Below are 13,998 nucleotides of genomic sequence, written 5' to 3' on the forward strand. Positions count from 1 at the left end.
TAGAATGTCACATTCGCTAACTCTGAGCTGATGATAGCCTAATTTGAGGTCTATCTTTAAGAGAAAATGGCACCTGAAACTGATCAAATAAGTAATTCATCCTAAGGATGTAGGGATGACAATGGGGCGGGGAGGATGCGGGGTGGGTTTAAGGCTATGTGGGGCGGGGCGGGTTTAAGGTTGTGTGGGGCGGTTTGGGTGTGAGGCGGGTTGAAGTGGGTTTTTTAAAAATTAATGTGGGGCGGGGCGGATTGCGGGTATATGTGATTTTATGTGAGTTCAAACTTAATTTTAAATAATTACATGTTATAAGAGTGATAGAGCATTCTTTATTAAAGATAATTTCATTAAAGCTACTAAAATATTCAAGATAATAAATGAAAATAGTTCAATTAAACATAATACAATTTCTTACATGTTTCCCAATTGACCTCTAAAAAATAAATTTTTTAGTCACTATCCTATTAAATTAATACAACTTAATGAAAAAATGAATTTATTTTTATGAATTTTATTTTTAGTATCAAACGTAACTACAAAAAAAAAATATTAAAAAAATTATGTTGGGCGGGTCTATGCGGGTCGGGGTGGGGCAGGTTGAAAATGAAAAGAGTTGTTATGCAGGGCAGGGCTGGGCGGATTAAAAATTTTGCGGGTTAAGCTCAACCCGCACCGCCCCCACCCTACACCGCCCCATTGCCATCCCTATAAGGATGAGATACTTATTCTTGATTGTGACCTTGTTCAATTGAAGGTAATCGATGCATATTTTGAGAGAACCATCTTTCATGCATACGAAGAAAATTGGAGCACCAATGGAGAAATGTTGAGTTTGATGAAACCTTTATGTAGAAAGTCCTTTAATTGAGCTTTCAACTCCTTAAGCTCAGCTGGAGCAATTATGTAAGGAGGGATGAAGATAGGTTGGGCATCTAGAAGAATGTCTTTTCCAAAGTCAATCTCCCTTTCGGGAGAAATTCCACAAAGATCTATGAGAAACACTTCTAAAAATTCATTTACTATAGAATCTGACTGAAGGGTTTGGGTTTCACGACATGTATCCTCAACCCGAACTAGATGATAGATATAATCCTTAAAAATCATCTTACTGCCTTAAGGCACGAGATAAACTGACATATAGGCAATGAGGTAGTATCCTTCCATTCAATGAATGGTTCATTCGGAAACTAAAATTCAACAATTTTGGTTCTACGGTCAACTAAGGCATAAAAAGCATGTAGTCAATTCATGCAAAGAATGATATCAAAATCAATCATGTCTAACTCTACTAGATCAATTGAGGTGATTTTATGAAAGAGAAAAACTAGGCAATTTATGTATATTCGTTTAGCTAAAATTGACTCACCAACAAGAATAGAGACTGAGAAAGGTTCTAATAAGATTTCAGGACTGACATTAAATTCCATTGCAACATAAGGAGTCTTGAATGGAAGTGTGGCTCCTAGATCTAATAATGTATAAATATCAAACCAAAAGAGTCATAACATACAAGTCATAGCATCAGGGAAACTTTCCTGATCCTTTCGAGCCTGAAGAGCATAAAACATGTTCTAACTTTTTTCGCTACAAAGGCTAGATGAGTTACCCTACTAAGTTGGGCAACTTGCTGGAGTGTTAGGTGGATCATGCTAATTAACATCTCTACCCTTTCTTATAGTCGATGGGCAATCCCCTAATTTGTATCCAATCTTACCATATCCTAAACATCCACCAGTACTGTCCATACACTTTCCCAGTTTTTCTTACCACACCTTTGACAAGTGGGGAAAGAATGTTAACTAGAAACACTGCTCTCTTAGAGCTTGGTGGCCTATCCTTATAAAACTTAGGCACTGTAGCACTAGTAGAAGATGGGTCCGAGCTTGAATATTCTAGACAAAACTGAGAACGACTATCACCTCCTGATCTCTTATGAGAGTAGTCAACATTATATTTTCGAGCCCTCTTGTTATCCCTAGCACTCTCTTTAAGTTTCCTCCTCAATTTGTTAAGCATGCGTCATCAACCTAAAGTGTTACAACCCAAAGTATATCCTAGGTGTAATATGACGTATAGAACCCTGAAAGGACTTACACAAGTCACTTAGCATACATCATACAAGATAATAAAAATACATATTTTAAAAGAAGCAATCTCATATCATAAAAGAGTTTGACAAAGAAGAAGTCTAACATAGTCTTAACAAGCCATCTAATACATCAAAAAATTGATTGGGACATAACCCATGCACCATGTAAACTGCCTGAAAACTAGAGTAAAGAAAAACTATAAAAGTGTCTTGATCCTCGGAACATGAAGACTCAACGATCTTTAAATCGACTAGGGAGATCAACTAGCCACAAGTATGCGAGAGGTAGGAGCGTCAAACCCTACATTATGAGACAATGTAGGCACACATATGCATTAGTATATGGAATGTACTAGTATGATAGCAATGCATAAACAATATGAAATCATCCTGAAAAGGCTTTACATGACGTGCAATGACCAAGATAAAGCATAAGATAAGATGTTTAGAAAATACAAGTCATAATCATGGTCAATGCAAGCTTAACATATTAAAAAACTTTGTGAGATACTTTGAAAGCAACATAGTTCATTATTATGGGATGTTTACCATTAACTCACATAAACCATGTGAGCTAAAACATGGAATACAATGTATATCCCATACCGAAAAGAGATATCCTACTTTCCAAAGTAATGACCATAAACTTCTAGTTTACGTGGATCTATTAGCTAAGACATCCTACGGGGGCACGTATTTAAGTACAAAGAGATTACTACTAGAGACCCAACCTCTACTAACGGGAGAGCCTCCATATCAATATCCTCTTGGTGCTAAGTAAAATCCCACATAACAGTCATTAAGCATATTCATTTCATCATCCATGGAAAGACATAACTAAACTACTAATCCAAGTATAAGTCATTTAGAATAGCTTCTTAAATCTTGATTTAACGTAGGTGAGTAAACCTTTGAACCTGATGAATCATTATATGAGAAAACCTTTCACAATCTCATTGATACTTTTATCTAAGAGCATCCACAAGTCATATACATCAATTTTATAAAAACATGCATATCTCTATAAATCCATTGTTCATGGTTCATAAGTTTCATCATGTGTTCATAGTCAAAAATCATGGATCATGCATGGGTTCATATGAATTCAACTCAAAAACGTGTAATTACTTCAATTCATGCAATAGAAGATAGAAAATAACCAATTGAATCATAATTGAGAAGAACCCATGGAAATTGAATAAAATCCTAACTTTGAATTGAGAATTGAACTTGTAGAATTGGGAACTTTGAGGACCCAATGGAGGAAAGGACTCTATTGCTGAATATTAACATACCTTGGTGATCAAAGCCCAAAAAATATGGTGAATTGGAGACCTTGATTTAAAACCCTAGCTTTTTCTTCCTTTGCTTGAGAGAGAAATTTGGGGAAGAACTTGGAGGGAATTTGAGATTTTAGAAGAATGATTTTAGAATGGGTATTTTTAGGACATAAAATACTTATATAAATCTTAGAATAGGGGTCAAAATGACATAGCTTAGGTATTAGACACATAGGGAAAAGACCCAAAAATCCCTTAAAAATAATTGTCAGACTGGTCTACGGGTGTGACCTATTTTCTACGGTCTGTACTAATAAACCGTAGACCAAGTACTGAAGCCTAAATTCAACCCAACTTTGATGAGACTGGTATATGGCCCGTAGAACCTTCTACGATCCATAGACCCCAACCATAAAACTCATTTTTGACCCTTAAAATTTACTAAGTATGGTAGCTTTCTACGAGACCTATCTACAACTCGTAAAACAATTGATTGATCGTCCTGGTCAACCGTAGAATGAGATACTGAAACTTCATTTTCCCAAATATTCAACCCAGCTTCTATGGATGCCTTCAATGGTCCGTAGAAGCTTCTACGATCTATAAACTGGATCTGTAGAACACAAACAATGGCTAAAACTGTTATTTCTTCCTTTTCCAAAATTCGAGTTGTTACATAGAGATATCCATTTCCTTGATCAACATAATTGTTCTGCATTCTTTCACTACCATCTTAGAAACACCGAAAAAAATTACTCATGCGGATCATAGAGTTGGCTATCATGCTCGGGGCATACTTGAGAGTTGAGTAAACTTCAAAAAATACTCATTCACAGTCATTTTACCTTGCATAAGATTTATGAACTCCTAAACCTTAGTCTCTCTCATCTCAAGCGCGAAGAACCTGTCTAGAAAAACACCATTGAACTTTTCCTAATCTAATGGACCTGTACCAACAACTCTTTCCTCCTCCATCGTTTGTACCAAATATGAGCCACTCCTTTCAACCAATTAACAACTAAATTTGTACTCTCGATCGGAGTTACACCCATAATCTCTATAATCTTCTGAATTTTCTCAATACTCTTATGGAACCCCATCCACCTTAGAACCATGAAATTTTGGAAAGTTCATTCGAGTGAAGTCCCGGACTCTAGTTTAATCCATGTTCACATTAGAGTTGATTGGGGCCCTAAATTCATAATTGTCTTGAGAAGTCATAGCGGGCTAGCACTTGAAAAACAGCCCTAAACTCAGCATGAGTGACTTGTTCAGCCAAATGGTGTGCTAGAGCCAGAGGTGCTTGTTGCTCTTCATTCCTATTCCTTCTAAAATAGGTTTTTTTTGGGAGGCATAAAACTGAAGACGTGCAGAATATGAGTTAGAATGAAACTATGTAGAGTTGCACTCTATCGCACAACTAAGAGTACTAAAGAAGTGAAGTATTTTCTAAAATGTTTCATAGCCTCTCATTCATAGATATGACACACTTCACACCCATGAACAAGACTCTACTTATCGCGACTTTCAGACACCTTAAGACACTTGAACCTGATGCTTTGATATCAAGTTTTTCACACCTCAAGACAACCCCTAGACGCGAAATGGTGCTTAGAGCCACAAGTGGCCCAAGCTAACCTCATGTCATGACATGACACTAAGATAACATAATTAAACAACTGAAAAGCATAAGAGACTAAAATAGGTCTTATTTAAAACAAAACTAAAATAGACAATATCTGATAGTTTACATGCGTAGAATCTAAATTGACTATCTGAAAGCCTCTACTAATATAAGTTGCTAGGATAAATCCCTAGCTAACTCTATCTATTTGAAAACCGAAAGTAGAGTATTGAAAGAAGAATAAAAGGATCGTCCTCGGACAATGATGACTCACTGAGTTACTGGAGCTGATTTGAACTTGTGCTAACCGCGGAGTAATTGAACAAGCATTGAATAAAAGAGTATTTGAAGGTTCAAAAGCAGCTGAATACTTATTCCAGAAGGGTTTATTCAATCTAAATGTACCATGCAATCTTTTAAAAAGCATTCTGAGTGAGTTATGTAAGTTTCACACCTTTTTTCCTTCCTTTACTAGAGCATGTAATGGAAATGCTAAAGTTTTAACTTGTGTTTTTCTGTCTTCTCTACCTTACCCACTCCACCTTATTTGTTGGAGGGAGGATATGATTGTCAAAACTAAAGTCCCATTCAGTTCATATGATTTATCCTACTACCCCCTTACTCGCGGAAGGATCAAGCTTGAAAGGAATGGACATACATAGGCTTAATAGTAAACGCAGACCCCTTGCTTATAGATATGAGATCAATGACTTAAATAAAAGAAAGATCTCGAGAGAAAGGGCTAAATGAGGAGCTTCAATACATATATTATCTAATAATATAGGCAAAAAGTATATGGTTAGTACTTCAAATATATTGAGTATGGAGAAATATACATAGATAACATGATATATGAACATGCTAAATTTGTAAAACATGATGATTTAATGACCGAGTAAAATTACATGTAACTGAGATATAAATGCATATATACAAGGTTATGCAATATCTAAAAGTCTGATTGTGGGAGATACTAAAACTGGCATAAATCATGTGAGCTATTACATAAAGTTCAGTTTATTGCTCCAACACCAAAAAGAGAGTGTCCAATACTTGCCAAATTAAGGGACCTGATATTTGAGCTAAGGTGAATCCACTAGCTAAAGTCTATAAAGACAAGTCCTATGGTGGTACATAATTATTGGACTAAGAAATTGTTATTAAAGATCCATGAACACTAAACGAAAATCTTCATTCCTAAAGTCCATTCGGTGCTAAGATTACTCCCAACAGCACATGCATAATAGTAATAATATAATACTACTAACTCATATTGATAAATGATACATACTGAGTATCTCATAGATCAAGATAACTGAACACAATCTAAAGATATTTTATGTGAAAGCATCTAAAACATAATATCTGGAAAATATAGTGAGAAATACTTTATTCAAAAACATCATAATTCATGAAAATCTGATAATCTGAGACATACATATGAAATCAGCATAATTCTGATCATGAAAGTACATGCATGCTATGTGTTCATAAAAATATTGAATTATAATCAAACTCATGCAATTGAATACTAATGATGAAAAAGAAACATAATTTCAATAAGAATCCATGAAAATTATAGAAGTCCTAGTTTTTGAAGAAATCATAACTTGAGAAATTGAGGTTTCTTTGGGACTCAATAAGTGAAAAGGAACCAATCGATGAGGTTTCCACATACCTGAATTGGAAATCGTAGCTTCAGTTCTTCAATGGAGACTTGAAGTTTTGGAACCCTAACTTGCTCGAGGGAGAAGACTTGAGAGAGAAATAAAAATAGTTTTGAGAGGGTTATGAGTGAATGATACGGTTTAGGCGTATAAGGACCCTTAAATCCCACTTAGAATAGGCCAAAATGACATAGTTTAAGAATAAAAAAAGTGGAAAAAGATCCAAATAATCCTAATTAAAATCTACCGAAAGAACTCTATGAGGGACATCTACTGTCCGTGGTTCTATCTACAGATCATAGAACCCTATTCGTAGAACTTAGAGGAAAATCCTGAGTTTCTGAATATTGAACTATGAAATAATTTTTTACGATCTGTACTAACCATTTATAGAAAACAAAACCCTAAAATTACAAAGTTTCTGAAGAATGATCTACAAGACGTTAACTATGATCCATTATTCATAGTACAACTCGTATTGTTGGCTCGTAAAAGATAATCTGGTTCTGAAGTTATGAGGCTTCAGGTCTTGGTCTACGAGGCCTATCCACGACCTGTACATTACCACTCACCCGGTTCAAGTACAACTTTCATGATGTCTGAAGTCTTATCTACGGGACTCATCTACGACTCATGGTTCCTTCTACGACTTATAAATAGTGTCCATAAAACCAGAAACTCCGCAACCTTTATTTTTCTTACCTTTCTGAACCTGATTTGTATTGAGGAACTTATAGATGCCTGATTATTACTATGTTCTTTTTTTACTTTTTTTTATAATTGGTTGTTATTGTTGTCATTGCCACTATATTTGTCCTTATTATGTTGATCTATTTCTTGAGTATCCAATTGTTCTGTTGTTCTGTTGTTTTGATGCTATGTTCCTTGCCTTTCTCATTTTTTTAATTGGTTCACTTGGGATGCTAGCTTTTTCATCACCACCCATGTTGTTGTCTTTATCACTTGTGTTGCACCCATCTTTGTGTGAGTTATTGGATTCCCCTATTTTCTTTTATCGTTTGCCAAAAGATATTTCTACCCAATTGTTATATGCTCCAAGGATTTCTCGTGCGCCTCATTAGTTAGTGCGTTAAAGTTATTATTAGTAACTATTACTTTTTGTTTCTCTATATGGTGATTTGTTCTTGTTGTATTCTTCTTTTTGTTACCTATGTGTTATTATTTTTCTTCTTGTTAACCACCACATTTTTCTCCTTTTTTTTTTATTCCCACCGATATTTATTCCTTTGCCTTTTGGTGTTCGGTTTTCTAACATCCTCTATATATTTTTTTGTGGCTCTTCAGGTGCAACTTCAGGATTTGTGTATTTTTCCTCTTTTTTGGGTCTATAATCCGGATGAACCACCCAGCTTTTATGTATATCGTATCTCTGAAATTTACAATGGGTACAATATTTCGGAAGATTGTCATATTAAATTATTCTTTACTTCGCATGCACTTTTATGATATCCTTATTGATGCAACTGATGTGAATTCTCTCTGGCAATTATTTCAATAAATCAACCTCCACTTTCACCCGATCTTAAAATCTATGTATGAAAGTCATCTTTATTAAATTAGAGGAAAATTAGTTCATTTAAAAAATATTTTTCAAAACATGTCAACCAAATATGAGAATTTTAAAAAATAATTTTTATACTAAATACACACTTAATAAATATACTTTTTTGAGGTCCCTGCAATTAGCATGGATACGAATGGTTATTTATATTTTATGATAGATAATATGAGTTGATTCATGTTTGACACACTTTTAAGTGATTGGATAGCCACATAATTTACTCATTTTGTCACCCCTAATATAAGTTTGTCACCCCTAATATAAGGTACTCTCTCAGTACCAATTTAAGTTTCATACTCTCTCTATCCCTAATTACTTGTCCGCTTTTTCTATTTTAGTTGTCCCTAATTACTTGTCTATTTTGACAAATCAAGAAAGGACATTTTTTTACATATTATACCCTCAATTAATTATTTTGAAAAATATCGAACTTCTTAAAAATCTTAAATTTTTAATTCATCTACTTCATTTTAAATAGGGATAAAATGATATACTCACTATAGCAATCAGTGTTTTCAAAAACGTTTTTGGGGCGAGTTCCAGGGCGAGTCTCGGGGTGGGGCGTACCAAAAATGCTCCAGGGCGTAAATAAAAAACGTTGATCCATAAGATGTAGGTCCTAAAATTTGAGGCGTAAGCTCCGAGCATAAAAATGTAAGTCCTAGGAGTAAAAACGTACGCCCGGGGGTTTTTTATTTATTTTTTTGAACTTTTTTTGCTTTAAATCATATTTTTATTATTGGTGAAATGATATTTCTCAAATAGTAATTATAATACTTTTTTTTCTTCATTATTGATTACTAATACTTATCTCAAATTAAAATCATAAATCATTGAAAGGTTTACTTTTACTTATTTTATTAGTAATAAACTATAAAATTGAATGTACATGACACTACGCCCGGTAGATCCATGGGACTTACGCCCCATGTCTCGGGGCTTACGTCTCGCCTTGTACTGTATAAAACGTCTCGCCTCACTCCCCCGCCTTTTAAAACACTGATATCAATTATTGTTTTCTTAATAGATGTGTCAATTCAAAAGTGGACAAGTAATAAGGGACAAAAGGAGTACTTTTGTTTTTGGTCCATCCCAAAAGAGTCTTTTTTTATAGTTAGTAAAATTTTCAATTTGAACAATTTACATGATAAGACAACAAGATTTATAGAACCAAACTCAATTATATTTTAAGACAATAAGATTTCAAAGTCCTTATTTATTTCTTAAATTTAGACACTTAAATTGAAACGAAAGAACTAGTAATAATTTCACTTTTTAGTTCCTTAATAAACCATGGGAGGGACTAATAAAAACTTCAAACTTGTTAACATATTACTCGCTGGAACTTTAACAAATTACATCAAACTTAAATTCAGTAAGATCAGGAAACATCACGAATAAAGCATTGAATTGTGCCCAACTACCAACTATACCTAGCTATGCTTACACCTAACTAACTAACTCTAGCCCTACCTTGATCCGAATAGTATTTTCCGTTCCTATTTATATGCCGTCTTTATTAAAAATAAATGTTCCCTAATACTTGTCATTTCACAAAATTAATGCATAAATGACATTATTCTTCATACTCCATCTGTCCCTAATTACTTGTTTAATTTTCCTTTTTTACTTATGCATTTTAACAAATCAATAAAGGAATTTTTTTTTACCTATTATACCCTCAATTGATTAATTTTGAAAAAGGTAGAACTTCTTGAAAGTCTTAAATATTTTATTCATCGACTTCATAATTAATAAGGTAAAATGGTAAACTCACCATGTCAATCATTGTTTTCTTAATATCTGTATCAATTCAAAAGTGGACAAGTAATTAGGGACCAAAGAGAGTATTTTACCCTTGAAAGTATGAATTTAACCAACATAGAAAAACTAAATGATTAATTAATGTTTATTAATCAAAATAAATTAATTATTTATGTTCATTTATTGAAAATTTGATTCAAGAGATCACTAAATAAAGTTGCGGGTAATGTTAAATGACTAGAAAATTTGGCCAGAATTTTAAAAAGTCTATCATATTTTTATTTTATTTTAAAATAAACTGATCTTTTTCCACTTTTTAGTTAAAATGTATTAAAGTTAAAAGGGTAAAAATGTTCAAAAAAGTAAAATAACATAGATAAAATACCTTTCTGGCCAAAAAATTTTTCCTAAAGTTACAATAGTAAACATACCTAGTTTCTTAAGCGACGTAAAAACCTAAAATGGTGACATATAAATAGAAACAAAGGGTGTACTTAGTAACAAACTCCATATAAAGAGCTCTTTCACAACTTTTATCATACACACCAAGCAAGAAAACAAAGTACCCTTTTATAGTCCAAATAAATATACATATTTTATAGTAAAAATGGTGAAGGTAGCATTGTTGGTGGTTATGTGCATTGCAGCAGTAGGTGTGATGTTAGCTCCCAATGCAGAAGCAATCATCTCTTGTGGGCAGGTTGTTGAGAGGCTGAGCATTGAATACGTGAGGGAAGGTGGTGTTCTTCCAACATCATGCTGTAGTGGAATTAAGACCCTCAATGGCGAAGCTGCCACTACTCCTGATCGTCAAGCGGCGTGTAATGGTATTAAATCTACTGCTGCAACCATCAGCAACATCAACCTCGATCTTGCTGCTACTCTCCCTACCAAATGTGGTGTCAATCTTCCCTATAAAATTAGCCCTTCCATTGACTGCTCCACGTATGTACCGTACCTACTTCTTTCTCTTTCAATTTGTTTGTTTTACTTTTTTTTGAAAAATAATAATGTTTTTTCTCTTTTTTTTTTACCTGACATGCTTAAGACCAAAAGATAAAATAACATTTTAATACATTTGGTATATCTTTAATTTAAGACCATAATATTCAAAAGTCTTTTTCAGAAAAGAGCCAAAAATACTCTTGAACAATTTAAAAAAATTTAATATAGGGGGACTACATAAATGGACCATAATATTTTAAAAAAATTACAAGTTCATACCCAAACCCAAAGTAATTTCTTAAATACCCAGTCTCTCATATATATATATATGTCGTGGAAAATGTAATAGGGAAATGACCATAATTAATGATAAGAGTAAATTAGGAACTAAGGGATCGTTTGGTTACTGTATAAGAGACATCTTATTCATGTATTAAAAATTGCATTAGCTTTACTATGTTTGGTAGAAGTTTTGTATTAGGTATAAAAGTCAATATAACTTATACCATGTTTGGTTGGTAGAATTTAAATGTTATATAAAAGTTATTCATGTATTAATTTATACGGTGTTTGGTTGCATTTTTTGTTGTCCTACATAATTAATACCAACATAACTTTTGAGGGAATCTATATATAAAGTTATATAGGATAGAAGGTGGAATAAGTTATGTATGTATTAATTATACATGTATTAAAATGATAAATTACATATTTACCCTATTAATTCTTTTTTTTTTAATTGGAAACTTTATTGTTTTCATATATACGTTTGTTGTTTTTATTTCTTTTTATATATAGACCATTTTCATTTCTTTTAATTTATTTTATTTTTTTTAATTGGAAACTTTACTGTTTTCCTATTTACGTTTGTTGTTTTTATTTCTTTTTATATATAGACCATTTTCATTTCTTTTTATATACTTACCGTTTTTATTTATTTATGCAAATATAATTTTTTTTTAATATTAGAAATTTGATTGTATATGTTTTGACGATACATATGCTAATCAAAATATTAGCATTACATATTATTCAATATATTCCACATTTTATTAGCATGTATTATTATTTTGTAAATAATATATATTAATAATTTACAACAATTTTAATATTCAATAGTTAATAATTCATGTATTATAATCTCTACATAACTAAATAATACCTACATAATTAATATCCGTATAGCTAATACCCGCATGATTAAACCCAATGTAACTAAACCCTGCATAACTAATACATGCATAACTAAACCCTGCATAACTAATATCTGCATAACTAAACCCTGCATAACTAATACCTGCATAACTAATACATGCATAACTAATACCTGCATACCCCGCATAACCTGCATAACTAATACCCGCATAACTCTAACCAGTAACTAAACGGTCCGTAAGTGTAAACTTATCCATTAATTTCATAAAATGGACAAGTATTGTTGGATATCTTTTTTTAATATAATGAACAAATATTGTTGGACGGAAAAAGTATGCTCTTAATTTATTTATTTTTGAGTTCTTTTTTAATGTTGCAGGGTGCAGTAAGATTTATGAGGTAACTTATGCATGGTAGCAGGATGCAGCAAATAAGACTAGTACTATTGCCTAATGGAGCGTTGTTTTATGTTGTTCAGAGTCATATAGTTTAACAAGCTGTGTGTAAGAAATAATATATGTACCATTTTGATCTATTTTGAATATAATATATCCTGCTGCTTTTAGTTATTGCTGCAATCAAAAAATTCGAGAGCTAACCAAATTTTTAATATTTCAAGTTAAATTTTAGTACTATTTTTATAAATACATAACATATAAAAAAAAAATAAGACAAATAAATTAAAACGAATACATACTAAGGAGAAATAGAGAAAGTTGAAGGAGAAGAACAAACATGTCAATTGACCGGATAACCCTAAGCTCAATACTCTATTGATTGTGGTTGTCGAATTAGTCAAAACAACTTTATTTTAGTGATTGAACATAGTTAATTTGAAGAAAATGATTATTCAAATTAGAGTGTGCGACTTTTATTAGGCCTAACTTGATATTGAGCATATTAAATTATTGTTTTAAATTTAGTTACATGCTTTAAGTGAATTGACAACAACTCTTATGACCAGCTATTTGTGGATAGTAGAAGTTTGATATCTCCACCATTAAAAAATGAGCTCACATATGCCTTTCATCTTACAAAAGTGGAAATATTGTTAAATTTATATTTTTAACTTTTAATTTTAAAAAAAAATTCATGTAGGGGTTATATGATCCATTTAGCAAAGTGTAAGATATATTTTAATCTTTTTCATACATAAATTATTATTCTTTTACTTCTTTGATTATCATTATTTGAGTTTCTTATTCTTATTTTTTTTTCATTCTTTAGTATAAAGAAAAAAAAATTAAAACTAATTTTTTTGTGGCTATATTATAATTTAAAACTATTTTTTTTGCTATATTGTAATTTAGTTTTTGTATTTGAAAAAAAAAAATGGGGCATCTGTAATAAATTTTACAAAAAAATGAGTGAAACATAAATAAATTTGACCATAAAAATAATAAATTTAAATTAATCGTCGAAACAAAAAAGTAAAAGAAAATAAATGTGTGTGAGGAGGATCAAATATACCTCATATGGATTATATTTTTCTTAAAAAAAATTAAATGAAAATTAATCTTTCTCTCATGTTAGAGGAAAATGATATATGTGTGTCATTTGTATAGTAGTAGGTGTAGAGCCGTCAAAATGGGCTTAGCCCATGGGGCTGCCCAACCCAACCCGTTATTGGGGTAAGATTGGGATAAAAAATTTCAAACTCATTTAAAACTAGGGCTTATAAGCCCGATCCTAATAAATCCTTGGCCCTTGAGGCTTGATAGTAGCCGGGTCGAGATCGGCCCATGAGTCAAAACTATTTATTTAAGGGTAACTTACAACAATCTCACTAGTATATGAGCTAATTACTTAAATGAACGCTATGTAATTGTAATATTATAAATCTTACCAGATTTTGGTACGTCCAAATACATGTATCTCGGGATACATGGACT

General features: G+C 32.2%; 1 protein-coding gene across 1 annotated transcript; it reads left to right on the forward strand.

Moving 5' to 3' along the window:
- The first annotated feature begins 10,613 nt into the window (after nt 1-10,613).
- Nucleotides 10,614-12,495, forward strand: LOC125819299 (non-specific lipid-transfer protein 1-like). The gene is made up of 2 exons (XM_049498764.1): nt 10,614-10,951; nt 12,486-12,495. Exons 1-2 carry the CDS (start codon nt 10,614-10,616, stop codon nt 12,493-12,495), a joined length of 348 nt encoding a protein of 115 aa, XP_049354721.1.
- Nucleotides 12,496-13,998: the final 1,503 nt, after the last annotated feature.

The sequence above is a fragment of the Solanum verrucosum genome, unplaced genomic scaffold (genome assembly GCF_900185275.1).
Source record: "Solanum verrucosum unplaced genomic scaffold, falcon-dt-bn FXZP01000207.1, whole genome shotgun sequence".
Lineage (NCBI taxonomy): Eukaryota > Viridiplantae > Streptophyta > Magnoliopsida > Solanales > Solanaceae > Solanum > Solanum verrucosum.

Coding starts and splice junctions, on each gene's coding strand:
- LOC125819299 (XM_049498764.1), top strand. CDS start 10,614: ATGGTGAAGGTAGCATTGTTGGTGGTTATGTGCATTGCAGCAGTAGGT.